Source organism: Rhinatrema bivittatum, chromosome 3 (assembly GCF_901001135.1).
Source record: "Rhinatrema bivittatum chromosome 3, aRhiBiv1.1, whole genome shotgun sequence".
Taxonomy (NCBI): Eukaryota; Metazoa; Chordata; class Amphibia; order Gymnophiona; family Rhinatrematidae; genus Rhinatrema; species Rhinatrema bivittatum.
Window position 1 is genome coordinate 548,314,548 of NC_042617.1, and position 27,898 is coordinate 548,342,445.

General features: G+C 40.7%; 1 protein-coding gene across 1 annotated transcript in view; it reads left to right on the forward strand.

Annotated features, from left to right (window-relative positions):
- MAN1A1 (mannosidase alpha class 1A member 1) overlaps positions 1-27,898 on the forward strand; it is a 553,608-nt gene that overhangs the window by 108,249 nt on the left and 417,461 nt on the right. The window contains exon 3 of the mRNA XM_029596415.1: positions 27,547-27,662. Coding sequence (XP_029452275.1) covers positions 27,547-27,662 — 116 coding nt within the window. The remainder of the gene's footprint in view (positions 1-27,546; positions 27,663-27,898) is intronic.

Sequence of the window (27,898 nt, forward strand, 5' to 3'; positions counted from 1 at the left end):
ATGAATAAAAATAAGTTGGTGGATAATCTTGTGGTCTGTAGAACAACTGTTAGCTCCTATAAGACTGAGATTAAGAAGGCCAGTCAGGAGTACATTAATAAACAATTGAAGTTAGCAAGCAATAGATCTAAGCACCTGTTTAATATTGTTAATAAATTGGCTGGTTGTAATACATTGCTGTCTTCTAATCTGTCTGCATTTTCAGTGGAGACTTAGCAGCTTTTTTTCAACAAAAGATAATTGGCATCCAGCAGTCCTTTCTGTCCTCTAAACATGGTCATGAGGATAGCCCAAAGTCTTCTGAAAGGCAGTTTAGTGATTTGTCTAATTCCATTGATAGAAAACTCCCTGCTGCCAGTAGTGTGAGTTTAGTAGGTCAGACTTCATGGAAAGCATTTAATTCTATACTAATTATGGGCATGGAAAAGGTTCTTGCTTCCATGAATAATTCAACCTCTCAGCTTGTTCTGATGCTGTCAATTTTAGTCAAGATTAAGAAACTAGGCCTTAGAAAACCCCTTATGACTTAATGCATGTTTTGCAGAGAGTTGATTTCCACCATCTTTGAAACTCTCTCTAGTCATCCTTGTTTAATGTAATGCATTCTTATGCTATGGTTATCGTTATAATGTAAACCGAAGTGATTTGTAACTTGTTACATGAATATCGGTATATAAAAGTGCTAAATAAATAATAAAATAGTCATCCCATTCTAAAAAGAAAGTTGTAATCCACTGAATAAGAATTACTGCCCACGATCTAATTTACATTTTATGATGAAGGTGATTGAGAAGGTAGATTTTACACAGTTAAGCGACTTTGCTGAAAAGGTCAATGTACATCATCCACGGCAACTGGGTTTTCATAAGGAATATATCACAAACACTGCTTTACTGTTTATGATTAATGAAGTTAAAATCAATATTGACTGAGGTAAAGATGTTCTGTTAGTTTCAATCGATATGAACTCAGCATTTGATATGGTAGATCATGGTTTACTGCTCTGTACCTCACTAATCCAGGACAATTTCAGCGTAACTGGAAATCAGATTCCCATGTATGGAAAGCTGGGATTTTAAAAATCTTTATTAGATCTAATTATAATTGGATGTTTGATGTGTCTGCTGTTTTGAAATATATTATTAGATTTTTGGAATTTTTAAAAATATTTTATATGAATTTAATTATAGAATGTTATTCTATTTGTCAGCTGTTTTGAAATGTATATTTTTATTAATATGGGTTTACTATTATGATTTATATTTCATATTTCTTAATTTTGTTTTAGAGGCATAAAGATGATTCTCGTTTTCCATTGTTGCACTCACATAGTCTGAGTTTTTATGATTTACAGTTAAAGTTTTTGTCTGCATGTTTCTGTTTATACTTTATGGTTACTTTTTATTCTGTATTTAGTAAGGGTCTATGTGCTGCATGAGACCAAGGTGAGGTATTCTTCTAGTGTGTTGTTTCTCTGCGGGGATCTATACCAGCCTGTCTTGTTCTCTTTTTTTAACAGGAGATATATTGGTATTTTAGGGCCTGGTGTAATATTTGCAATGTTGCATTTTAATGGGTAGGGTTCTTACCATTGGAATGCTTTTGGTATGGGAGGTTTATATTGTAATTGTAGTTCAGTCTTTTCATGGCTTTCTGAGGGCCAAGTCCAAACCCTACATACTTGACAATAGACCTAATAACATGTTACGGTTCTGGCCGCGAGCACCGCGACCAGACCCTTACCTCCGTGTTCCTGGACCTGTTCCCGCTTCTGCTGGCCTGGTTTGCGGCCTGTTTGGTGGCATCCCCGCGGGGGCCGCACCGCCGGGAAGCCTCCTGTGGATGCCCTGTGTCTAGGTGCGCGCGCGCCACTTGGAAGCTTTTCTAGGCCGTTTCCCGCCAGTGGTGACTCCGCCCAATTCCTGACGTCAGACGCCACGGCCTTGATAAGCCGGCCACGGACCTTCTGTCTTTGCCTTGCAACAGGGTTACCATCCGGTTCCCAGTTGCTTCGTGCCCCGGAGTGGATTGCCTTGGAACTCGCTCCATTCCTGCCTGCTTGCTACAGTACTTGCCCATTCCTGCCTGCTTGCTACAGTACCTGCCTGGATCCTGCCTGCTTGCTACAGTACCTGCCTGGTTCCAGTACCCGAGTCTTGTTACAGTTCCTGCTTGGTTCCAGTACCCGAGTCCTGCTACAGTTCCTGCCTGGTTCCAGTACCCGAGTCTTGCTACAGTTCCTGCCTGGTTCCAGTACCCGAATCTTGCTACAGTTCCTGCCTGGTTCCAGTACCCGAGTCTTGCTACAGTTCCTGCCTGGTTCCAGTTCCTGTCCAGCACCAGCCTGCCTGCCTGTCTCAGTCTCAAGCTTCACTACTCACCTAAGTCCCAGCGGCTGGGTTCCTACGGGCTCCTCCCGGGGGAGCACCAGCTTCCAAGGTGAAGAGCACCATCCACGTCCTGCCTGACATCTGCCTCCCGACCTGCGGGTTGCTAGAGACAGTGAACACCTTCTCCCAGTCTCTGACAGGTTGGCCCAAGGGTCCACTAAAACTGAGACTCCATAACATAACAGATGGACTCCAAGTTTCTTTTTTCAGGGTTTCCTCACTGGCACCTCAGCAGTGCATGTAAATATGATATCCATGTTGTTAGAAGTTATATTTTTATATTAGAATACTCTGTTGAATGTCCTTTTTCATGTAAAATCTGTTATGAATGCATAATTTTTATGTGTGGTGAGAGCTGGGATGGAGGTAGGGCACAAGGCTATAAGGTTCACTGAGTGCCTAATACTCTTACACAGGCTCTGAGAGAGTGCACCACACAGACCCTCACCATTTACTCATCTCTCATTTCCCCAGGGTGCAAATGCTTGTGAAGGTTAGGAAGCAGATGGTAGGGATGTGCAGAGGGACGCCATACTCTGCATTCGGTATTCGTATTCGTCGGGGGGGGCAGATACGTTGCATTCGGCAAGGGGGGCCCCTGATACGTTTATGCATTCATTCTTATTCGTTTCCCGGCTAAAATTGAATTAACTACAACTCCCCACCCTCCTTTGGCAATGGTCCCCAAAAAAGAGCCCAGCAAGTTTTGCTTTACCCAGTACCTCTCCTACCCTCAAAGCTCATTGGTGAATGATCAGCTCCCCCCAACCCCAGAAGAGTGCACAGTACAATACGCATCATTTGACTGTGCCATCTCATTGCTCAGGAAGTGCAGTGCAGGTGCATTAATGGCTAAGACTAATATAGTGTCAGCATTCAGATTGCTTCCTGGTCAGCATTCAGATTTCTTCCCTTTACTGGGCTTTTGATTGTCAGACCATTGCTACTTTGACAAATGCATGCTAATGGGGTGTTCAGTGTCATCATGCACATATTTTGAGTTCTCCTGTTCCTTCCTCCATTGGGTTACGTCACAATGGGCAGGATCAAACAACATCATGCATTACTTCGACGATTTTTTATTTGTTGGGCCACAAGAATCAGATTCATGTGCCCAGCTATTGCAAGAATTCCAATCTGTGGATGACTACCGGTGTTCCACTGGCACACAGGAAGACAGAAGGTACTTCTGCAGTCATTTGTTTCCTCAGCATTGAGTTAGATTCGATCAACTTGATTTCCTGGCTTACAGTTGACAAGGTGGAAAAACTACAAGTTATGCTATGGCAGGGATTGACAGCTAAGAAACGTAAGCTGTGTTCTGTGCAAGCCATCTTGGACACATTGAATTTCGCCTGTCTAGTGATTCCTATGGGGCAAGTGATTCTGAGGAGACTGGCTGCTGCCATGGTGGGCATCAGGCCTCATCATTTTGTAAGGGTGTCAAAAGCCATGCATGCAGACATCTCCATAAGGGCATCATTTCTGGACAAATTTAATAGTGTGTCCTTGTGGCAGGGACCCCTGCTGTCTAGCAAAGACTTGGATATACAGTCTGATGGCTCAGGGGGGCTGGGAATTTGGGGTATTCTTTCTTTGAAGAGGCATGGTGCACCGTGCCTTGGCCAGCCACATGGGTCAAAGCAGGTTTAACTCAGAACATCACATTCCTGCAGCTATTTCCCATCTTAATAGCTCTTATGCTATAAAGCTAAAGATTGAGGGACAAGCATATTATATTTTGATGCAATAACTAAGCGGTGGTCCAGGTCTTGAACAGGCAATCAGCAAAATACCCAAGGTGTTGGACTTCCTAAGGGAGTTTGCTCTCACTGGCTTGTGCTTCAATACAACAGTCTGGGCGAGGGGGGATCGTAATAGCATTGCTGATTCCTTATCTCATGCTAAGTGAGATTTATTTTGCAAGTCGGTACCCATGACAGATGAATGGGGAACTCCAATACTGGACCACTTGTGGAAGATTGGTCTTCAACCACCAAGGACTTAGTATGGGGATCCTTAGCTCCAGCAACATAGTCTGCATACTGCCGAAGTTAGGAGTACATGAAAGGATTCCTGATGCAGCACGACTGGATGGCTGGACCTGTTGCGGAACGTGACATGTACATCTCAAGCTCTCTGCATAAAGATACACAGGTCGAAAACTGATCAGGCAGGCAAGAGTGCAATCATCTCCTTGAAGCATATCAATCATGCATCACTTGTCCCATGCAAAACATGGAGAGGCATTTAGCTGTTCAGCCTTCTGGCAGTGTACTTTTGCTGTTGCATGCTGACTAGGTCCCAATGACCAGATATCACTTTTCCACTGTGCTCAAAATGGCAGTAACCAAATTGGGCTTGGATGCCAAAACATTTTCCACCTACTCTTTTAGGATTGGAGTAGCATCTAGCGCAATGCAAGAGGTCTATAGATCAATACCATTCCGCAAATAGGAAGATGGAGATCCGCAGCAGTCAGTGCTTCTGTGAGGTTGGATTGGTCGAGCATAACTACTCATCACTCTTAATTATTGTTGCAGATTTGTGCTGAGTTAAATGGGCAGCATGGATTATCAGACTTTCTTTTCTGCCTTGGACCATTAAGAGAGTGCATGATCACCCATATGGACCACATTTGGTATTGCTCCTTGTGGGCTTATTGTGACTTGGATGGGCAAACGAGGTATGAACTGGGACTGATTGTTACCCCTTCTGCGGTGGTTGAGAGATTCGTTGGTGGCCCCCGACACCATCAAAATACATTTAAGGGGCAATGACATGGGTGACCTATCTAAAAAGTAGTTGATTATGAGGATTAAAGATGACTTGGATAAATTGGCCTCCTGGTTCCCACACACTCATATTTTATGGTATGACATCATTCCATGCCCAGAATTGAACGATTTGAAGCTGTGGAGGGAAAGGGCTTAAGATGGTCAACCATCACATTGGCGGGTGGACTTGCAAGCTCGGCACATGCCAAATTGGGCACAAGTCTGAACTTAAAGAAATCCATTAACAACACAACCAAGGACTGTTTTTATAAACTACAAGTTCTGAAAAAGCTCAAACCCCTCCTTCATTTCCATGATTTCAGGACAGTCCTTCAAACCATGATCTTTGCCAAGATAGACTACCGCAACGCTCTCCTCCTTGGTCTCCCCATCTCCACCACCAAACCACTACAGATGCTCCAGAACGCGGCGGCTAGAATCTTGACTAACACCAACCGCGGAGAACACATCACACCCATCCTCCGGAACCTGCACTGGCTTCCAATAAATTACAGAATCTTACACAAATCCCTCACCATAATCCACAAAACCATCCACAAACAGCTACAGCTCGACCTTCAGATCCCATTCAGACTCCACACCTCTACAAGACCCATCAGAGAAGCATACAAAGGAACCCTGCAAGTCCCCTCAACCAAAGCCACACGTCATACAGCCACGAAAGAACGGGCATTCTCGACAGTGGGACCTGCCATTTGGAATGCCATGCCCCCAGATCTCAGACTGGAACCGTGCCTTGTAACATTTCGGAAAAAACTCAAGACCTGGCTATTCCTTCAAGCCTTCCCTTAAACTTTCCAAACCATGCAAAGTGCCACCTAGTTATACTTCGCTATATATGCAGCTAGGCACCCCCACTTCCACCATCTGTTAAGTTTTATTTACCTCTTCTGTCCTCTGTTTCCGGCTACCTCAGCTCCCAAGTTCATGTCACCTTGTTTTTTGTAACTTTTGTTTCTTGTTAAATGGTCTGTTAAAGTTATAACCCCCTTGGTTCCATGTAAACCGATGTGATATGATACTGATCATGAATGCCGGTATAGAAAAGAGTTAAATAAATAAGTGGGCGAATGTCCAATGTGAAGGCATGTTTAGGCCAGACAAAGTTCATGTTTTGGATATCTACTACGATATATTCAACAATGCCCTACAGGAGACTTTGGTGGACTTGTTTTGGAAGAGTGGTGTTGGTTGCAGTTAAATGTTGTTGGGGCGCATGAGGCAAAGGCATGCCCTACCTTGTGCCTATGGCAGGTATCTGAGCTTGTGGGGGGCATTTCGGATGTGGTGCAGGCGTGCATCACAGTCCAGGTCAACAATGGACTGGCACCTTGGGCTACACATGGCGGGGTATCCTTATGCCTTGGGAGGCTCCCTTGCTTGGGGACAAGGTAGAGAGCTGGGTTAGCTGCTACCTTGCTTGGTATTATGGTGGGTGGTGGAGGTGGGGGTGTAGCCTGTTTTAGCAAGTACCATATTGGCTCAGGTACAGATTATTTATGGGGTATATATTGTTGAATAAAGTTGCAGCCTTTTATATCCAATTGTTATGAATACTGTACCAATGTATGGCAGAGAGTTATTAGATATGTGGGTGTTGTGAGTAATGGATTTGGGAGAAGAAGGGACATAGCCGGACCGACAGTATCATTGTGGCTGCTAGAGTTACTACTTGCATAGTTAAACTGAAGCAGTGATTTGGGATCCAGAGGTATAATTTTTCATTAAGAAAGAGAAAAGAGGGAAGATGACACATTAGTAGATAATTATGTTAAATAGTTAATTCAGATCCTGAATAATTTCTTCAAGCATGGATAGTACATGTAATGATAGGCAACAGAATATCATTTGTATCCAAAGAGTTCACTTATAAAAGAACACGTTACCTCACCCTTCAAGGTGTTATTGGTAAACTGTGGTTGCAAGCCATTCCTTATCAGCAAAGATAAAATTGCTTCATTCTATATACTGTGTGTGTTTATACACATACATACATAGGTATATTATATCCGTTCATATTAAATAAGGTGTGTGAAATAAAAAGGGGACAAAAATCATACAAGAATGAAGGAGAATGTGTGTGTGTGAGAGAGAGTTTATGTGCTTGGTTGTGTGTTGGATGTTGGAAGATAGAGTAAAGGTCTGTGTAGAGCATGTGTAATATGTTTAATGTGTGTGTGTGATTTTTCTTTGAGGCTGTGTATCTGATTGTGGGGCCGATGCAATATAGACACGCTAGAATAACTCATAATGCTGTAATGGGATTAGCATGTCCAAACAACTGCATAGCTAATAGCGCTCACCACATGTAAATGCCATGTAGATGAGGCTATTAGCTTTTACCTCTGATGCTAACAATCGCCGTGTACCTGATGTGCACTTTTTAACATGAAAATTTTATGCCTGCCCCAGAGCAGGCATAAAGTCTTGCCGCGAATAAAGGGCTCAACTTAAGAACAAAAAATACTGCTTTTCTGTGGTTCCTCCTGCTTAAAATCGTCATGATACTAAGTAGGAGGAACGACATAAAGCAGCACCATGCAAAATTGAAAAGGCTTGCCTGAAAAAAAAAAGAATTTCTGGACACACAAAATGCACCCACAATATACACGCTCCAGGCTGTGTATGTTGTGCTGGTCAATTAGCTGCCGTAGGATAAAACAGACGCTCGTATTGAGTGTCCGTTTTCTTATCCCGCACAGCCACTTCTCCTGGGTGCCTGATGCCAAGGACGCGCTAGAAATGCACAATTTCCCCTAGCGCATCCTTTTTAATGTGGAAGTTCATTAGCACATTGCATCATGTGCCCAGGAGAGGTGGATGGATCAGTGTTAGGAAAACATGCTCGCAATATGAGTGCCCGTTTTTAGTGCGTTTATATTATGTTCATGTTGGTTGATTCCTGGGAATAGAGAGAGAAGGTCTGCATGGCATGCGTGCTAAAACTGACTGGTGTTAATGTTAGCAACCTTACCCACCCTGCTGGTGTCTCATCCACTAATCAGCAGTAGAGGCCATTCAGTGGTTATTCTGATTGGTCAGTGAAACTTTGACATCTGAAATGCTCCAGCTCAGGAAACTGATGTTTTCTTTATGCCTGATTAGTACCCAGGACTGAGGGTAGGAGGTGGAAGCATTTTCAGCCTTGATAGAGGGTAGAGAAGGGGCCTGGAAGAGAATGGGGTGGAGGATAGAAAGAGAGAAACTGAGACCCCTGTAAGACAGAAAGGAGAGGAGAGATGAACGAAAATGAGAGCTGAAGGGAAAGGGGTGAAGAGTGTGTAGGGGGAAGAGAAAAGAGGATGAGGGAGTGAGGAGAGTATGATGTGGGGAGGACTGGAAGGACTGCTCTGGGGATGGGGGAAAGAAAGGTACACTAGGGTGGGCTGGAGGATGGGCATGAAGGGTGCAGTGGAGGATGAGTGAAGGCTGCACTGGGGTGAGATGGGAGGTGTGCACAATTTCCAGAAGACAAATGCACTCATAGGGGTAGATTTTAAAAAGTTGCGCGTCCACGTGTGCGCACTACCCGCCACGCACACATGGACGCCCGATTTTATAACATGCGCGTGCAGGTTTTAAAATCGGGGATCGGTACATGCAAGGGGTTGCACAGTTACGCAACTTGCACGTGCCAACGCCTGCGGCCTTCCCCGTTCCCTCCCAGGCCGCACCAATTTAGGATTGGCCTGGAAGGGAACTTCCCCACCCCCTAATCTATCCATCCTACCCCTTCCCCTAACCTTCCCGCCCCCTAGCCCTAATCTAGTCCCCCAAAAGTTTTAACTTACCACTTGAGCCTGCTCGAAGCAGGCGTAGGTTGCGTGCACCGGCAGCCTGCCAGCACGCGATCCTCTGGCACAGCGGCAAATGGCCACTGTGCTGGGGGCCTCAAACTCCGCCCTGCCCCACCCCTTTTCTTCGACCCTGGGACTTATGCGTGTCCTGGGGCTTTACATGCGTGGCTGGGCCTTTTTAAAATAGGCCCTTCGCGCGTAAATCCACTGGATTTACGTGCATAGGCTTTTGAAAATCTATCCTACAATGTACTCCCAATGTTGCCATCCTCTTTTCCTAAAACAAATAATTGGCGAGAGGACGAAGGTGGGAGTACATGGCAAGTACTGTAAGTCCTGAAGGAATATTAGAATATGCCTACGTTCACATAATTGTGGGCAATGTGATATTGTACCAGGAAGAGAAATTCTTTACTGATAACTTTGTGCACAAGGATAGAATTAATCACCAAAGACACTGGAAATTTGCAGAGAACTTAAAATTACAGGGATATTTTGAGAAAAGATTGCAGAAATGCTGAAATAACATAGGCCTTGCCTAATTACTCTTGTATTATAGCCCAGCATATATCCCTAGTGGATAGATTCTTGTAAAGAGCCAGCTTGTATCTTCCAGGACAGCAGGAAAAGCTCCAGTCAGCTCATGCAAGATCGACATAATGATCTCACTTGTCAAGTCATGTCATTCTAGTAGCTAAGATTCACTTTTGTTGAGCTGAAGTTTCTTTCTGCATTAACTAGATAGTTTTATACTGTAGCGGAGGGCTCACCATTTCTATGCCGACTAGATATTTGAAAACGCAGTAGTTTCCTCTTATTGGGCTTCTAGATTGCTTTTTTGTTCAGCCAAACTACAATTTAACACCATATGCTGGTTGGGCATGCTAATTGGCTCTTGTTCATATAAACTGCCTGGATAGAACAAAGACATCACAGGGAATAATGAAATCTGTCTGCTAGTTGGAGCTTTTATTTATTTTTGGCAGGGGGGAGAGCAGGATTTGACTGGCCGGGGAGGGGGGGGGGGTGAAGGATTATTATTAGTTGGACTTAATATATCACCTATAGCAAAACAACCATGTAGTTTATGAATAAAATCACATAAAAAATTAGAAGCAATAAAAACAAAAGATACAATAAATACAAATGAAACTATATAAATCATAATTTAAAACATACAAAAACATATAAAACAAAACATGTTCAAATAATCCTGCTGCATAATAATTATCCTAAATGTACAATTAACCCAATTTTCATCTGTAGTTCTAAGCAAAAAATAAAATGAAATAAAAGTACTAACAATTAAAGAACTGATTAAAAAGCTAGGTCTTTACATATTTCCTAAATTTAACAAATTTTAATTCACTACACATGTCCAAAATAAGAGCGTTCCAAAATAGAGGAGTTTGCTAACTGAAAGCAGTAAGTCGTGGTGTCTCCAACCTCATAACAAATGGAGGACTCATCAATATTTATTTATTTATCTATTTATTTAGACATTTTATATACTCTTATTCTATGTAAAAGATCACAACAGTTTACAAAAGTAACATTAATAGCTATAAATCAACAAGCAATGATGAGTAATGGAGGTAGTTTTCTTAACTTATGTACACTGTTCCAAGTTTCATAACCTTGTTCTATGTAATGCCTTTTGGCAATTTTCATGTTCTGTTTCAATGTAAACCGATGTGATCTTTATTTCATATAGGAACACCGGTATATAAAAATCTAAAAATAAATAAAATAAATAAATAGGCATTGACATCTTTCAATCAAATTGTTCCGAAATATTTGACTCAAGGTTTAAGATATGGTCGAGGGGTAAATAAAGTTAAAATAGAATAATATAAAGGATTACACATTTTAGTCATTACATTGTATTGATTCTTTCATTCTCTTCATGCTTCATTTAGTATCTTTTGACCTTCTTCTTATTGTTTCTTTCTACATTCAGATGTTTTAAATTAGGTTATATGCATTTTTGAATAGCCATTTTTTTAGCTCACATTTAAATTTCTTTCTGTCTGGTATTAACAGTAGCATCTCAGGTAAACAGTTCATAACTTTGGACCCGCTATGAAAAACACATGATCTCTTACTTGCATCAAGTGTGTACTCCGTATTATAGGAACAGTCAGTAGGCCTTTATTTTGAGATAAGTGTTCGCTGAAGTGTGTATAGTTGTATTGTCAAACCTATCATATCTGTGTTACTGGCATTCATGATTTTGAATATTAGCGTTAATACCTTATAAAGTACTCGGGCTTGTACTGGCAGCTAGTGCAGAGATATCAGTGAGGGTATAATGTGATCAAATGTTCTAGTTCCTAACAAAAGTCTTGCTGAGGCATTTTGTAATAATTGTCATGGTTTTAATAGACAAGCTGGAGGACCAAATAATGTTACAGTAGTCTAGGTTTGAGAAAATTAGGGTTTGCAAGACAGTACAAAAGTCCTCGATTGATAATAAAGGTTTCAACCTACAAACTAAGTTTATAAAACGATAATATCTATGTAAAAATGATAATATCTCTGTTAACAACCATATGAACTTTTGGAAACTGTTAAACATCGAAACTTTGTAAACTATTGTGATGGTGAAACCGAACGACTGTATATAAAACTCGATAAATAAATAATAAGTAAATAAATCGATGTAATATGTGCAACTTAGCGTAACCTGTAGCAATTAATTTATTGATGTGTTTTTTAATCGTAAAATTCTCATCATGTTGGATACATAGATCACATATTTAATTTGAGGGTGTAATTTGGAAATTGCCCAGGACTAGAGCCAGTCATTTTAATATCAAAGAGTATTTGCTTATCCAAATGATTTCAGTCTTTTTGGGGTTTAATGTGTTAGTTCCCGCTGTTTTGCTTTCATATAAGTTGAGCGTGTCGATACTGTATTTTCAAATGATATGGAGAATGGAATGTAAAATTGTATGTTACTGGCATATAAGAAGGTAATTCCTAATTCCACCAGTAATTTACATAGTGGGATCATATAGATGTTGAAAAGTGTTGTGGAGAGGGCTGAGCTTTGAGGGACACCTGTATCAGAAATGTGATTGCTCAATATGACTTGGAATGTTCTATTAGATAGAAAGGAGGAGAACCATCTGAGAACACAGCCATCGATCCCAATGTTGCTCAGCTGTTGGCACAGCAGGGTATGGTCCACGGTGTCAAAGGCAGCTGTTAGGTTGATTAGCACTAGAAAATAAGAATCATCAGCATCAAACCCTCGTAAAACAGAATCCATTAGTGAGAGGAGTAATGTTTCAGTTGATCAGTTTTTTGTTTTTTTTTCTAAATCTAAATTGATTTGGGAAGAGAATATCTTGGTCTTCCAGATGATTTACTAGTTGGGATAACACTGCTTTTTCAAGTACTTTTTAGAGAAAGGACAGGTTGGATTTTGGACAATAGTTGTCCCAATCATTGATTCTACCAGTTTTATTTTTTAATATTGGCTTTATTATTGCTTGTTTTAACCCTGTGGAATAATTCCTTCTGAGAGAGAATGATTGATTAAGGATGTAATTGTCTGAGTGATAAATCTGTGTACTTGTTTCAAGGAACTGGCAGGAATTGGGTCACATGGGTGAATAGCAAGCTTAATTTTAGCAATGATTTGAGCCATTTTGAGATTAATTACACTGTTGAATGAAGACCATTTAACCTCGTTGTGTGGATACAAATAGAATGATAGGAATTATTAGGAAGGGAATAGAAAATAAAACAGAGGATGTCATAATGCCTCTGTATCACTCCATGGTGAGACCGTACCTTGAATATTGTGTGCAATTCTGGTCATTGCTTCTCAAAAAGGATATAGCTACCCTAGAGAGAGTGCAGAGAAGGGCGACCAAAATAACAGGCATGGAATAGCTGCCCTTTGAGGAAAAGCTAAAGAAGTTAGGGCTGTTCAGTTTGGAGAAGAAACAGGGGGGATATGATAGAAGGCTACAAAATCATGAAAGGACTTGAACAAGTTAATGTAAATCGGTTATTTACTTTCTCAGATAATAGAAGGACCAGGGGGCACTCCATGAAGTTAGCAAGTAGTTCATTTAAATCAAATCGAAGAAAATTCTTTTTCACTCATCGCATAGTTAAGCTCTGGAATTCATTGTCAGATGATGTGGTTACAGCAATTAGTATAACTGAGTTTAAAAAAGGTTTGGATAAGTTACTAGAGGAAAAATCCATAAACTACTATTACGGAAATTAATAAGCAATAGTAGCTTGTGATTTATCTAATGTTTTGGTACTTGCCAAGTACTTGTGACTTGGATTGGCCACTGTCAGATACAGGATACTGGGCTTGATGGACCCTTGGTCTGACCCAGTATGGCATATCTTATGTTTTTATAATTTTCTGGTACTTTTGTAGGAGAACAGATTGGGAACTGAGTTTTCAACTTATTGATTTTGTTTAAAAATGATGTGGCATATGCATTGCATGTGGCCTTTGAGAAGTTATAGTTTCTCGAGATGGAAGATGACAATCCTTAAGTGTTTTTCAACATCAAAGAGCAATATAGAATTAAATATTACCCCGTGAATCTGTTTAGCATAGTAATCTTTTTTTTTTTTAGTTTTGTTTGATTGGTTAGTGCGTGATATTTTGTTAGAGATTTATATTTTCCTAGGGATTCAGATGACTCGCATTTCTGCCATTGTTTCACTAATTTTCTAAGGCTCTGCTTAGTGCATCTTAGATCATCATTGTACCAGGGCTTCTTATGTTTTGAGGTATTCCTTTCTTTAATAGTGTTCATCTGGCAGGACTGAGGTTTTCAGCTATGTCTCTGTTAATCTTATCCCAGAAATCAAATGCAGAGGAGGCGTGTTGGTTTGATTTAGTTCAAGTAGTTTATTTTCTATTGTTTCTGCAAGTATCTCCATGTCTATCTTTTTCCCTGAAGGTAAAGGTTTGATTATTATCTATACTTTTTTGAGTTGGGTTGAGGAAGGTTATTTCTGCCTTTATTAACTGGTGATCAAACCAGGGCAATATTGTGTGAGAAGTGGTGATTAGGTAGTTATTGGTATTGGCAAATATTAGGTCTAGAATATGGCCAGCTTTATGAGTAGCTTTAGAAACAAATTGCTTTCATTGTCTCTCTGAAAACATTTCACAGGCTATGGTTCTCAGTATATTATCTACATGGATACATGGAGGTTAAAGTCTCCTAATTACAATAGAATCTGGTGATGGAAATACCTTAGTGAATATTTCAGTCAGTGGTGAGCAATCTTTTTGTAGTATTCCTGGAGGACGAAAGACCAGTCCTTTATTTAGTTGAGGAGATTTTAGAATTGCCATCTCATAGGGAGGGTAAATCTCTAATTTGTAAGGTACTAGCTTAAGTTTTATTTTTCTTAACTAATTATTAATAAACCCCCACCTTTTTGTTTAGGTCTAGGAAAATGAAATACATCACACTTAGGATGAGAAATTTGGATTAAGAGCACATTACCTTTGTCATTCAGCCAGGTTTCAAATATGCAAAAAATAGTGGGATTTAAATCCTCTAGCAGGTCATTAATCAGCGGGATATATATCTATATCTATATATCTATATATCTATATATCTATATATCTATATATATATATAGATATATATATAATTTATTTTATTTTTTTTTACAGAGATTGAACATTTAATAGAGGCAGAGTAAACATTAAGCAGGAAGATATAGTGGCATAATTGTTACTTATCGTAGGGAAGACCACATTGGTGCTCCTTCTTTGCTTCATTCTTGGGACAATCCTTAGATCTCCATAAAGACCCTGTCCTAGCATAATTCCCTTCAGAGGAATTTCCAAACCTGCCATACTAGGGTGCAGGCTACAAGGTCACCTCCCTTCTAATCACTTCAGACTTTATAGAGAGTTTGCTTTCAATTCAACCTATGAGCCACACTCTAGACATTGATGAAAGTTTTGAATTTCATGCAAACAGGAGGGATCAATGTAAGATATGACCTGAATGTCATCAGTGAATATAAAGCAGCTTTAACAACATTCATATATTGTAGTTGCTAATGGGGCCAGAAAGATATTAAAAAGAACTGAGATACTCCACATACAAGAGGCTTCCATTCTGAATTTTCTGACCCCTATGCTGCTTGGTTACTTTGATCAATAAGTTAAGATTCAAACCAGGCTAATGTGATCTTGTCCAACCCCATTTCCAATAGCCAGATGTTGATGGTATCAAAAACTGCATTCTTGTCTATACAAATTGAAAGGGTGCCCTTTTCACTATCAGCCCTGCATCTACCCTCAGTCTTAAGAGCAACCCATGCTGTCTCCGTACTATGATCTTTTCTGAAACCTGGTGTATACGAAGAAAAGTAGTCTTCCCTATAAAATTATTTAGGGTCAATTTCTAGCTATGTTTTGCTTACCACATGCATTCAAAAGTACTGCCCCACAAGATGCAGTAAACTAATGGTATGTAAATTGAAGTAGAGTTAAAAATCTGCAGAAAACTGCAGTAAAAAGCGGTGGTAAAAATGACACTAGTTTGAAAAATGCTGCAGTGTTTGTTCCCTGTTGGTTGATAAAAGTGACCTAGGAAGACCTGTGGTGTGATTGGTCATGTATAGATGTCCATCGGTTTTCTTGGTCACTTCTCCTTTAAGAGAAATAAAAGCAACTTCTCCCAGGGCCATTTTGTCAGTACTGGGTAGTGTTAGATAAGCTCTGGATTAGGAATTGGAGGACTTGGGGGGAGCAGCTGGCTGTGGTGGTACATGTGGGCACTAACGACATATGAAAATGTGGGAGAGATGTTCTGGAAGCCAAATTTAGACTTTTAGTTAGAAAGCTGAAACCCAGAACTTCAGGGTAGCATTCTCTGATATGCTCCTTGTTCCATGTATCTGTCCCCAGAGGCAGGCAGAGCTCCAGAATCTCAATGCATGGATGAGACAATGGTGTAGGGAAGAGGGATTCAGTTTTGTAAGGAACTGGGCAACCTTTTGGGGAAGGGAGAGTCTTTTTCCGAAAGGATGGGCTCCACATTAACTAGGATGGATCCAGGTTGCTGGCACTATTTTTTAAAAACGAGACAGAGCAGCCTTTAAACTAGAATAAGGAGGAAAGCTGACAGTGGCTCAGCAGCTCATGGTTCGGAGGGAGGTATCTTTGAAGGATACTAATAAACAGGAGAGTTAGGGCATCCCAACAGAAAGATTCCAATAAAAGCAAAAGTAATCTATGTGCCTATAAGTAAAAAAAAAACAAACCATCTGAGATTCAAAATTATCCCTATCAACTAAAAAGCAGGTTGTTAATATAAACAAAAAACACACTTTGAAATGTAGGTATGCCAGTGCCAGAAGTCTAATAAGTAAGATGGGAGAGTTAGAGTATAGCAGTGAATGATGACAGAGACATAATAGCCATCTCAGAAACTTGGTGAAGGAGGATAACCATGGGATAAACCTATTACAGGGAACAAATTATATTGCAATAATAGGGAGGATCAACTTGGGGGGGCACTTTATGTCTAGGATGGCATAGAGTCCAACAGGATAAAGATCATACAAGAGACTAAATGCACAGTAGAATCTTTATGGATAGAAATCCCATGTGTTTTGAGTAAGGGTATAGCAGTAGGAGTATACTACCATCCATATGCTGAAATGATGAGTTGGATGATGAAATGCTAAGAGAAATCAAGGAAGCTAACCAATTTGGCAGTACAGTAATAATGGAAGACTTCAATTACCCCAATATTGACTAGATGAGATGCTAGAGAGATAAAGTTCCTGGATGGAATAAATGACTGCTTCATGGAGCAATTGGTTTAGGAATTGATGAGAGAGAGAGCTATTTTAGATCTAATTCTTGGTGGAATGCAGGATTTGGTGAGAGAGGTAATTGTGGTGGTGCCATTTGGCAATAATCATAACATGATCAAATTCGAACTAACTGATAGGGGGACAATATGTAAATCTACAGTTCTATCACTAACTTTCAAAAGGTAAACTTTGATAAAATGAGGAAAATAGAAAAAAATCTGAAAGGTGCAGTTGTAAAGGTTAAGGGGTAGATTTTCAGAGCCCTGCTCGCCTAAATCCGCCCAAAACCGGGCGGATTTAGGCGAGCAGGGCCCTGCGCGCCGGGAAGCCTATTTTACATAGGCCTCCCGGCGCGCGCAGAGCCCCGGGACTCGCGTAAGTCCCGGGGTTCTCGGAGGGGGGCGTGTCGGGGGGCGGGCCCCCTCGTCGCGGCGTTCCGGGGGCGTGTCGGCAGCGTTTTGGGGGCGGGTACGGGGCGTGGCTACGGCCCGGGGGCGTGGCCGCGCCCTCCGTACCCGCCCCCAGGTCGCGGCCCGGCGCGCAGCAGGCCCGCTGGCGCGCGGGGATTTACGTCTCCCTCCGGGAGGCGTAAATCCCCCGACAAAGGTAAGGGGGGGTGTAGACAGGGCCGGGCGGGTGGGTTAGGTAGGGGAAGGGAGGGGAAGGTGAGGGGAGGGCAAAGGAAAGTTCCCTCCAAGGCCGCTCCGATTTCGGAGCGGCCTTGGAGGGAACGGGGGGAGGCAGCGCGGCTCGGCGCGCGCAGGCTATACAAAATCGATAGCCTTGCGCGCGCCGATCCAGGATTTTAGTGGATACGCGCGGCTCCGCGCGTATCTACTAAAATCCAGCGTACTTTTGCTTGAGTCTGATGCGCAAGCAAAAGTAGGCTGATCGCGCTTCTTTTAAAATCTACCCCTAAGTGTACAACAAGCATGGTCATAGTTTACAAATACCTTTTTAGAAACACAGGGGCAGATTTTAAAAGCCCTCTGCGCCTATGTTGCATAGGCCGCCAGCACGCGCAAAGCCCCAGGACGCACGTAAATCCCAGGGCTTTGCTTGGGGGGCATGTCGGGGGCGTGACAGGGGTGGCGCGGCATTTGGGGCATTCCGGGGGCGGGGCCATGGGCGTGGTGCCGGCCCAGGGGCATTCCGGGGGTGTAGCCGAGGCCTCCGAACCAGCCCCCGGGCTGGGGAATGGTGCGCAGGCAGCTGGCCGGCACGCGCAAGTTATGTCTGTCTCGGGCAGGCATAACTTTCTGAACAAAGGTAGGAGGGGATTTAGTTAGGGCTGGGGGGTGGGTTAGGTACGGGAAGGGAGGGGAAGGTGGGGGGGGGGCCAGAAAAAAAGCTCCCTCCGAGGCCGCTCTGATTTCGGAGCGGCCTTGGAGGGAACGGAGGCAGGCTGCTCGGCGTATGCAGGTTGCACAATTGTGCACCCCCCTGCATGTGCTGACCCTGGATTTTATAACATGCATGTGGCAGTGCGCATGTTATAAAATCGGGCGTAGATTTGTTCGCGCCGGGTTGCGCGAACAAATCTACGCCTGCTCATAACTTTAAAAATCTACCCCACAGTACAGATGTATTGCATGCATTAAGAAAGGTGGAAGGAAAGCCAAACAGTTACTAGCATGGTTAGGTGAGGTGAAAGAAGCTATTTTAGCCAAAAAAATCTTCCTTCAAAAATTGGAAGACAGACCCATCTGAAGAAAATAGGAAAAAGCATAAGCATTGTCAAATTAAATGTAAAACATTGATTAGATAGGCTAAGAGAGAATGTGAAATGAAGTTGGCCATAGAGGCAAAAACATAATAATTACTTTTTAAAATATATCTAAAGCAGGAAATCTGTGAGGGAGTCAGTTGGACAGTTAGAAGATCAAGGAGTTAAAGGGCCATCATGGAAAGACTAAATGAATTGTTTGCTTCCGTGTTTACTATTGAAGATGTTGGGGAGATATTTGTTCAGGAGTTAGTTTTCAAGGGTGATGATTTGGATGAACTGAATCATATCACGGTGAACCTAGAAGATGTAGAAGACCAGATTGAGAAACTGAAGAGTAGCAAATCACCTGGCCCAGATGGTGTATACCTAGCGTTCTGAAAGAACTCAAGAATGAAATTTCAGACATATTAGTAAAAATTTGTATCCTATCATTAAAATTGTCCATTAAACCTGATGACTGGAGGGCGACCAATGTAACCCCAATATTTAAAAAGGGCTCCAGGAGTGATCCCCAAAACTATAGACCAGTGAACCTGACTTTAGTGCTGGGAAAAAACCGTGGAAACTATGCTAAAGAACAAAATCACAGAACATATAGTCAGACTTGTTTTAATGGGACACAGCCAACATGGATTTCCCTCAGAGAAGAGTTGCCTCACAATTCTGCTCCATTTTTTGAAGGGATTAATAAATGTGGATAAGAGTGAACTAGTAAATGAAGGTGTTTGGCAAAATCTCGCATTAGAGGCTTCTAAGAAAACTAGAAAATCTTGGGATGGGAGGCGATGTCCTTTCAAGGATTGCAAACTGGTTAAAAGACAGGAAACAGAGAATAGGATTAATGGTCATTTCTCTCAGTGTATAAAGGTAAACAATACACTGTCTCAGAGATCTGTACTTGAACCAGTGCTTTTCAGTATATTTATAAATGATCTGGAAAGGGATGCATCGAGTAAAGTGATCAAATTTGCAGATGACATAGTTATTCAGAATAGATAAATCACATGCAGATTGTGATAAATTGCAGGAGGACCTTGCGAGACTGGAAGTTTGGGTGTCCAAATAGTAGATGACATTTAATGTGGACAAATGCAAGGTGATGCATATAGGGAAAAATAATCCATGCTGTAGTTACATGATTAGGTTCCATATTAGGAGCTACCACCCAGGAAAAAGATCTAGGCAATATCATGGATAATATATTGAAATCTTGGCTCAGTGTGCTGCAGCAATTAAAAAAGCAAACAGAATGCTAGGAAGAATTAGGAAGGGAATGGTGAATAAAATGGAGAATGTCATAATGCCTCTCTGTTGCTCCATGGTGTGCAGTTCTGGTCACTGCATCTCAGAAAAATGTACAGTGCACTGGGGAAGGTACAGAGAAGAGCAACCAAAATAATAAAGGGGAATGGAATGGCTCCCCTATGAGGAAAGGCTAAACAAGTTAGGGCTGTTCAGCTTGGAGAAGAGACGGCTGAGGGGGGAGATGATAAAGGTCTATAAAATCATGAGATGACGTTATGTATGTTATTTTGCTCATCGCCCAGGCCTTTTGTGTTAGGCGTTTTATAAATTTTAATAAATGTAAATGTAAAAGGGGTAAATGTGAATTGGTCATTTACTTTTTCAGATAATAGAAGGACTCCAGGGCACTCCATGAAGTTAGCAATTAGTACATTTAAAACAAATTGGTGAACGTTTTTTCACTCAACGCATAATTAAGCTATGGAATTATTTGCTGGAGAGTATGGTTAGGGCAATTAGTGTAGCCAGGTTTAAAAAAGATTTGGATACGTTCCTGGTGGAGAAGTCCATAAACTGCTATTAAGAAAGTTGACTTAGGGAAAAACTACTGCTATTACTGCCATTAGCAGCACGGGATCTATTTAATGTTTGGGTACTTGTAATCTGATTGGCCGCTGTTGCAAACAGAATGCTGGACTTGATGGACCTTCGGTCTGACCCAGTATAACAGCTTTTTAGTTCTTAAGTGTCAGTATCAAATGACTATTCTGCCCGACCTATAGAGAAACAAAAGATAATCAGATTCAGAAATGCAATCAGAGATCAAAAAAATGTGATAGAAAGATAAAGAAGTAGTCCTAATTGTATTGGGCACCACCAGTTTGATTAAAAATGACTTCCAAGCATTCCTCGACTTGTTGCCTGTACGTATTACAGCCTACTAACTCCAGAAGGAAGTTCTCTTTGACACGATGAACGTATTGAGTGCACTAGCAGTAAATTTGAGAGATTTAGATCATACCCAACATGATATTGCTTAGAAGTGAGGTTCATTCCTGTCACAGTATACATAAAACTAAAAAATCCAAATATCAGAGATGTGTAAAGGTTCAAGTCAAGGACTGTTCACAAACAAAAATGAGTAAGATAAATTGTAATACTTAAGCAAACAGTCCAAAAGATTTTTCTAAAGAAAGTACAAGGCTGTGTCAGGAAGGATTACAATCTAGAAAACAAAATCTAATTAAAAAAAAAAGACAAATCTAAACAGAGATGACAACAAACTGGAAGGCAAAGGGCAGTGCCTGAAAAGGGGCATAGCTGAAAGGGTAAATCAGTCAATTCATCCAAAATGAGCATGCTTTGCTTAAAATCTTTTAAACTACATTAAGAATGCATGAACTATAAATCTAAAGAAAACATTCAAAGGTGCCAACTGTCACATGACTAAAAGTGACCAATCAAAAAGTGTCTACACAAACAACCAATAAGAACAAAAAAAATAAAATACAGCATATAAATAATCGGCTAATATTGCATTAGTGAAAAGGACACAGGGAAATGAAAAACAATCAATAAAAAACAGTCCATACTATTCAATTTCCTGATTAAGATCTGATGGATGTAATGAATTAAGTGAAAAAATCCAATGTTGTTCATGTTAGAGCAAATACATAGAAAAATTGCCACCCTGTGGCCGGGGTATGCAGTAATAAAAAAACAAAAAAGTGAAGATCAGAGAGGGTATGCTGTAGATCACACCGGTATGTGACCAAAGGGGCTTCCACACACGACTGAGGACTACAGCAAACAGTGTTCAAAAATTCTAGTCTTTAGCATTTGAATGGTCTTGCCTACATAAAGCAAAGGGTATACAATTACAAAAAAATCACACCTGAAGAAGAGCAATCGGATGTGAATTTCAAACCATATTTCTTCTGATATACTTACCAGGTGCATGAACTCCGTAATTGACATTGACATTGTACATGCTTTACACTGTCTACACTGAGAATGGCCATGATGTGGTGTAAAAGGGGAATGCAAATCAGAAAAGATTAAGAAGTTTCAGAGATATTAACCATGGTAAAATATAAAGTGGGGAGATAAAGGTGCTCAATGCCACGTTATAGTGAAGCAGACATCTTAAGTATAGCTTGAATAAGGTAAAAAAAAACAAGTGACTGTTTAAGTCCTCTTGTCAACATAGTTGAAATAAAAGATCCCAATTGATATATAAAACACATTTAAATATAGCTTTAATCTTGCAGGATGGGTAAGTCCTATAACAAAAATTAGAAACTATCTGATGAGCTTACATAACAAAGTCTACTTGGAAAGAACAAAGCCTATGCTATCTAAAAGAACTGTCCAATTGGAATTTTGTCATATAGACCTCGGATGGTGACTACCATAAAGAAGCAAAATATTCCTTTCACTGGGTCTCCTATAAATAATGGTAACAATTACAAAGGCTCTGATCTATGTAGAAATACTAATCTCTAAGAAGGATACCTAGGTACAGTGGATGTATGGGTAAAACACAGCTTAGGGGTCACATGAATTAAGCCAGTTCAGAAAATAAAAAAGTGTACATTAATACCTATTTAAAAAAAAAAAAAATCTATGTAGCAAAGTCAAGACAAACTCAAGGGCCAAAACATGGAAGGAAAAGCCATTTAGATTGAACGTGTGAAATATAAAGGTAGGTAATGTCAGGGGCCATAGTGACCCCCATTGCCATGCCTTTACTCTATTGTTAAAATGGTCTTCAGAGCAAAAGTAATTCTACATAAGGGCAATCTGAGTCAACTCAGTTAAAAATTGAGTAGAGATTCAAGAGCTGGATGAGACTCAAGTTTAGATTGTACTGTGTAGATAACTTCAGACTGGGTAATAGTAGAGTAAAGGACTTCAATATCGAGTGCCACCAAATACACAGGACTGGCAGGCAATATGAGTTGACTCAACAGAGTTCAACATAAAAGGAATCCATTTGGAGTTGCTTAAAACTAAGCTATCTGAAGACATTGCTTCATAAAGAGTGTTTTGTGTTTCTTTTGGGAGGTCTCTGCTTCAGTATGAAATTTAAAAAAAATATTCTTTTGAAGTCTTTTAGAAAGTCTTTTTTGGCAGGTCGGCAAAGTTTGGAAAGAATAACTGTTTAGAGAGGACGGTCATTTTAATAGTGTGATTCCTTCGAAATCGAGGGAATTTTATTATTCTGTTTAGGGTAATTAACTTTGTGAAATATTCTATTACCTGTAATATTAGCTCCTAATTACATAATATATTTTTGGCTTATTTGAAATGAAACTAGTTGCATAACAAATTGATTTCAGTTCTTCCAAGAGGTTACATTCAAAAACTTCTGTTTTCCAATAATAGATCTTTAAACATTGAAACCTCATTGTATTCACTTATTTCTTTCATCAGGTTTTTGAGTGATATATGTGGACCAGAGATAGTTAAAGAAATATCCTCCACAAATAAAATAATTTTGTATGATGATCCAACAAGATTTAAACCTTTTATTGTCTGGGTTTAACCTAATCTTATCGGCATAGGGTTCTGTTGGCAGTGCAAACAGTAGGGATGAAAGAGGACACTCCTGCCTTTTAAGAACATGATTGGCATACTCTGTCAGACCAAGGGTCCATCAAGCTCAGCATCCTGTTTCCAACAGTGGCCAATCCAGGCTACAAGTACCTAGCAAGTACCCAAAAACTAAGTACATCCCATGCTATTGATGCTAGTTATAGCAGTGGCTATTTTCTATGTCAACTTGATTAATAGCATCTAAAGGACTTCTCCATGAACTTATCATAACCTTTTTTAAACCCAGCTACACTAACTGCACTAACCACATCCCCTGGCAACAAATTCCAGAGTTTAATTGTGCGTTGAGTGAAAACAAATTTTCTTCGATTAGTTTTAAATGTGCCACACACTAACTTCATGGAGAGCCCCCTAATCCTTGTATTATCCGAAAGAGTAAAAACCGATTCACATCTACTCGTTCAAGACCTCTCATGATCTTAAACACCTCTATCATATCCCCCCTCAGCCGTCTGGAAGATTATTAAACTCAATTCATTTTTACATATAGCTTGGGGGTGTGCATAGTTTTTAATTTCAGCTTAGACATTGTACTGTAGATACACATTTTTCTTCAGCTGCCATGAGATATTCCCAGTGTACCTCATCAAAGGTTTTTGGGTTTGGTTTTTTTTTTTTTGCATTTGGCTCCCACATCTCAACTAACATTTTCTTATCCTTGACCACACCAAGAACATTTTTTCTGATGTTTTCTAAGGCTTGTCTTTCTGGGATAAAACCTCTTCAGCACTGAATTATTCTAGGTGAGACCACAGATCTGCAATGCTAAGATCTGTGCAGAGATTTTTACATGCAGCTTTAGGAGAGGACTTGACCTATATGACTTACAGATTCCCCTATCTTTACCCTCCTGTTGTATTTATTAAGCTTCCAGTCTTTAATATAGTTGGAGTTATGTGATTGTCCTCTAATTTTGAATTAAATACTTTCTAGCACTTTACAGAGTGGTAGAACCAGGGACCCTCTCAAGGTTTTGTAAACTTTGCTCTTTGACCGTCTGATTTAGGGACTTCAGTTATCTTAACCCTTTAGTTGTATAATACATTCAAATGTAACCTGAAATTGATATATTTGAATTTAGCAGCCAAAGCGTAAGGACGGTCACTTTGATACAGGCGCACGTGTATGCTGGTTAGAGCCATAGGATGTGGCCGTATTATAACATACCGCATACATGTGCGCCCAATTTTACATGGACACGTGCAAATGGCGCCTCTGCCGAGAGCATGGGGGGGGGGATTTTAGTAGACATGCATGCCAACACAATTACCAGTTTCTCCAGCTCGTTCCCAGTTCACCCTGGTAACGGATAGGACTTCCTAAACTCCCTAGTTTAAATAGCCTCCTTTCTACCCAGTTAGCACCAACCCTTTAAACCCTGCTGACTAGCTTAAGTTTTTTTTTATTTTATTACTTACTACTGCTATGGATGGCGTGTAAAATTGCACAGCAAGGACCCCGGCGCATGCTTGTGTGCATAAATACTTATGCATGCATTTCATGTTAAAGTCCTGGAATGCCCATCTCCTGTCCATGCCCCACCCAGACCACGCCTACACCCCGCCCCTGTTTGGCAACTTATTTGTGCGCGCACTGGACAGCTTTTAAAATCCATTTGGCACCTGCCAGTCCCACATATTCGTGTATCTCCTGGTTTTGGCATGCGCTGGGCTTTTATTCACATCTAAGTATTCTGAAAACATTCTGAATCTGATTTTCTTTAAGACTGTTCTTTTATCTGGACTTACAGAGGGCAGTGTAATAAAATCAAGATAAATATCAATCTACTTATTATTTTTATTTCATATAGATCTCCACAATATGATGCAAATCTCTCTGATCTTTTAAAAAGCACGGAATCTTTATTATCCTTAATTTTTATCCTCAGTTCTGTTGGAAGAGGGGTTTATTAGATTGTATTAATGTATGTGTGTTATCCACTCTTCCCTTCCCCTATTACTTCAAAATGGCTTGGGGGTGTGATATCCAAACATTGGGGAGACGTAGGTACCTGGAAGGAGATTGGACCTTTGTGGTTTCCAAGGTTGTAAAGAGATTTGAAGGGGGGGGGGGGGTGAGGAGGGTTTCTGTTTGACACATCTATGTAGTTCATTTTCAACCCTGCCTAGTGGCAAGACATGAGAACAACTTTTCTATCCAAATGGAGAACAGACTATTTAGAATGTTGGACTTTCGTCTTGTTTGTAGAAATGTGAGGACATCAGATAAAAGGTTTTGTTCTTTGGTAGAGCCTGTTGCGGGAGGATTACTACCAGTACTTTTGAAAACTTTAAGTCTTCTATTCATAAATGGTGATTGAACTGTGATGTTCCATTAAGTTGTCTTATTAGACAGATTAAAAAGAAATTAATTTGAAATGGAAAACCTGAGAATGCTGCTTGTATGTTTACAAATCCACTTTTTACATCTCTGATCAGAATTTGTAATGTAAGAAGACAGACTGTTAAAGAAGTAACTTTGTAGTTATTGTACCAATGTAGTTAAAAAAAAAATGTGGAGGAAATACTTTGCATTAGATTAAGGCTTCCCAAACCTGTCATGGTAAGCCCACAGCCAGTTGGGTTTTCAGGACATCCACAGTGAACATGAATGAGATAAATTGGCATGCATTGGAGACCCAGTATGTACAAATTAATCTCATGTGTATTAATTGTGCACATCCTAAAAACCCAGCTTGCATGTGATGCCACCACATCAGGTTCAGAAAGTCCTGCATCAGATTGTTTTGTGCCAAAGAATAACTACCCTTGAACAATGAAAAAATGTGAACCAAATTTATCAAGTATGATCTCACAGGCTTTCTGTTCATCTGCAGAAAGCTATGTAGCACACTTAGTTGCAGTTTAGGCATAAGGTCAGAAAGATAAATGAAGCAAAGAAACCATTGTTCATATGCACATTTTGCAAAGAGACTCTAAGGTCAATGTTTGTTGGCTGCACAGTGAGTGCACACAGCATACACAGTACACTACAGCGACCATCTCTAAGATCAGTGCTCAGATTGACTACATACACACTAGTTAGTGGCACTCACTATGACCACCAGTGGCAACTGGACAGATTGGCAGTGCTATAGCGGTAGTAGTAGATTACTAGTATTTGTTTATTTATTTAAATATATGACTCCTTTTTAGTTAGCTACCAAAAAAGAGTGTTATGTCACTCCCGCCAGCAGATCAACAAATGATTAGCAAGCAAATCAGAATATTCATTTACTTGCACTATGTGGACTGGGCAGTCTGGCTGTGGGCACACTGGAACTAGAGAAACACTAGGACAATATTATACAGGCAGCTCATTCACACACGGGCTGATTCAGTAAAGTCCGCGGGAGAGTGGACGAACGCCCGCTCTCCCGGTGCGCGCACAGGCCACTCTCCTGTGTGCGCGATACAGTATTTAAATTAGGTGGTGCGGTAGAAACGGGCAAAAGGAGGCTGTCAGCGGGTTTGACAGCCGACGCTCAATTTTGCCGGCGTTGGTTCTCGAGCCCGCTGACAGCCACAGGCTTGGAAACTGGACGCTGGCAAAATTGAGCGTTCGGTTTTCGGCCCAACAGCCGCCGGCCCATTTAAAAAAATTTTTTTTTAAACTTTTTTTATTCTTCAGGACCTCCGACTTAATATCGCCATGCTTTTCTGTGCACTTTCCCGGTGCCAGCAGAAACTAACGCCTACCTATGGGTAGGCGCTAATTTCTTAAAGTAAAGTGTGCGGCTTGGCTGCACATTTTACTTACTGTATCGCGCGGGCATACCTAATAGGGCCCTCAACATGCATTTGCATGTTGAGGGCCCTATTAGGTGCCGCGGGTTGGACGCGCGTTTTCCTCCCCTTACTGAATAACGGGTAAGGGAAAACGCGCGTCCAAGGGCAGGTTAACAGTGCGCTACGTCGGAGCACACTGTACTGTATCGGCCTGACAGAGAGAGAGAGTAAAGTGGCTACCTGCTATTGCTACCCTGCCACATATGTGCCCCACAGGCAGCTCTGCAGAAAAAATGCAGAAGGAGTTCTGCTCTTCACTGTCTAGTGAATTCAAAGTTACATTGTGTTAATTTACAGGTACAGAATAGAGTAGAACTTCTATAATAATTATTGCTGTCTCACTTTTAGGGCATATTCAAGGAGCAACAATAGTGGATGCCCTTGATACACTGTTCATCATGGAAATGAAAGATGAATTTGCAGAAGCCAAAGAATGGGTAGAAAAAAACTTAGATTTCAATGTGGTAAGTGAACAATCTGTGGTTAATACTGATAAATTAATTGTGCTTAGAATGTAAAGAACTTGATCTTAAGAAAATATGATGCTTCAGCACAAGATAAAATGTTTTTTTCTATCAGTTATAATAACCATTCAAAGAAGATTCCATATAAACGTTTTATAAAATTCTTATGGCAGGTTGTGTCTATAAGGCTTTCTTTGTGATGAAGAAATGCAAATAGGGCTTTTTTCTCACTTACC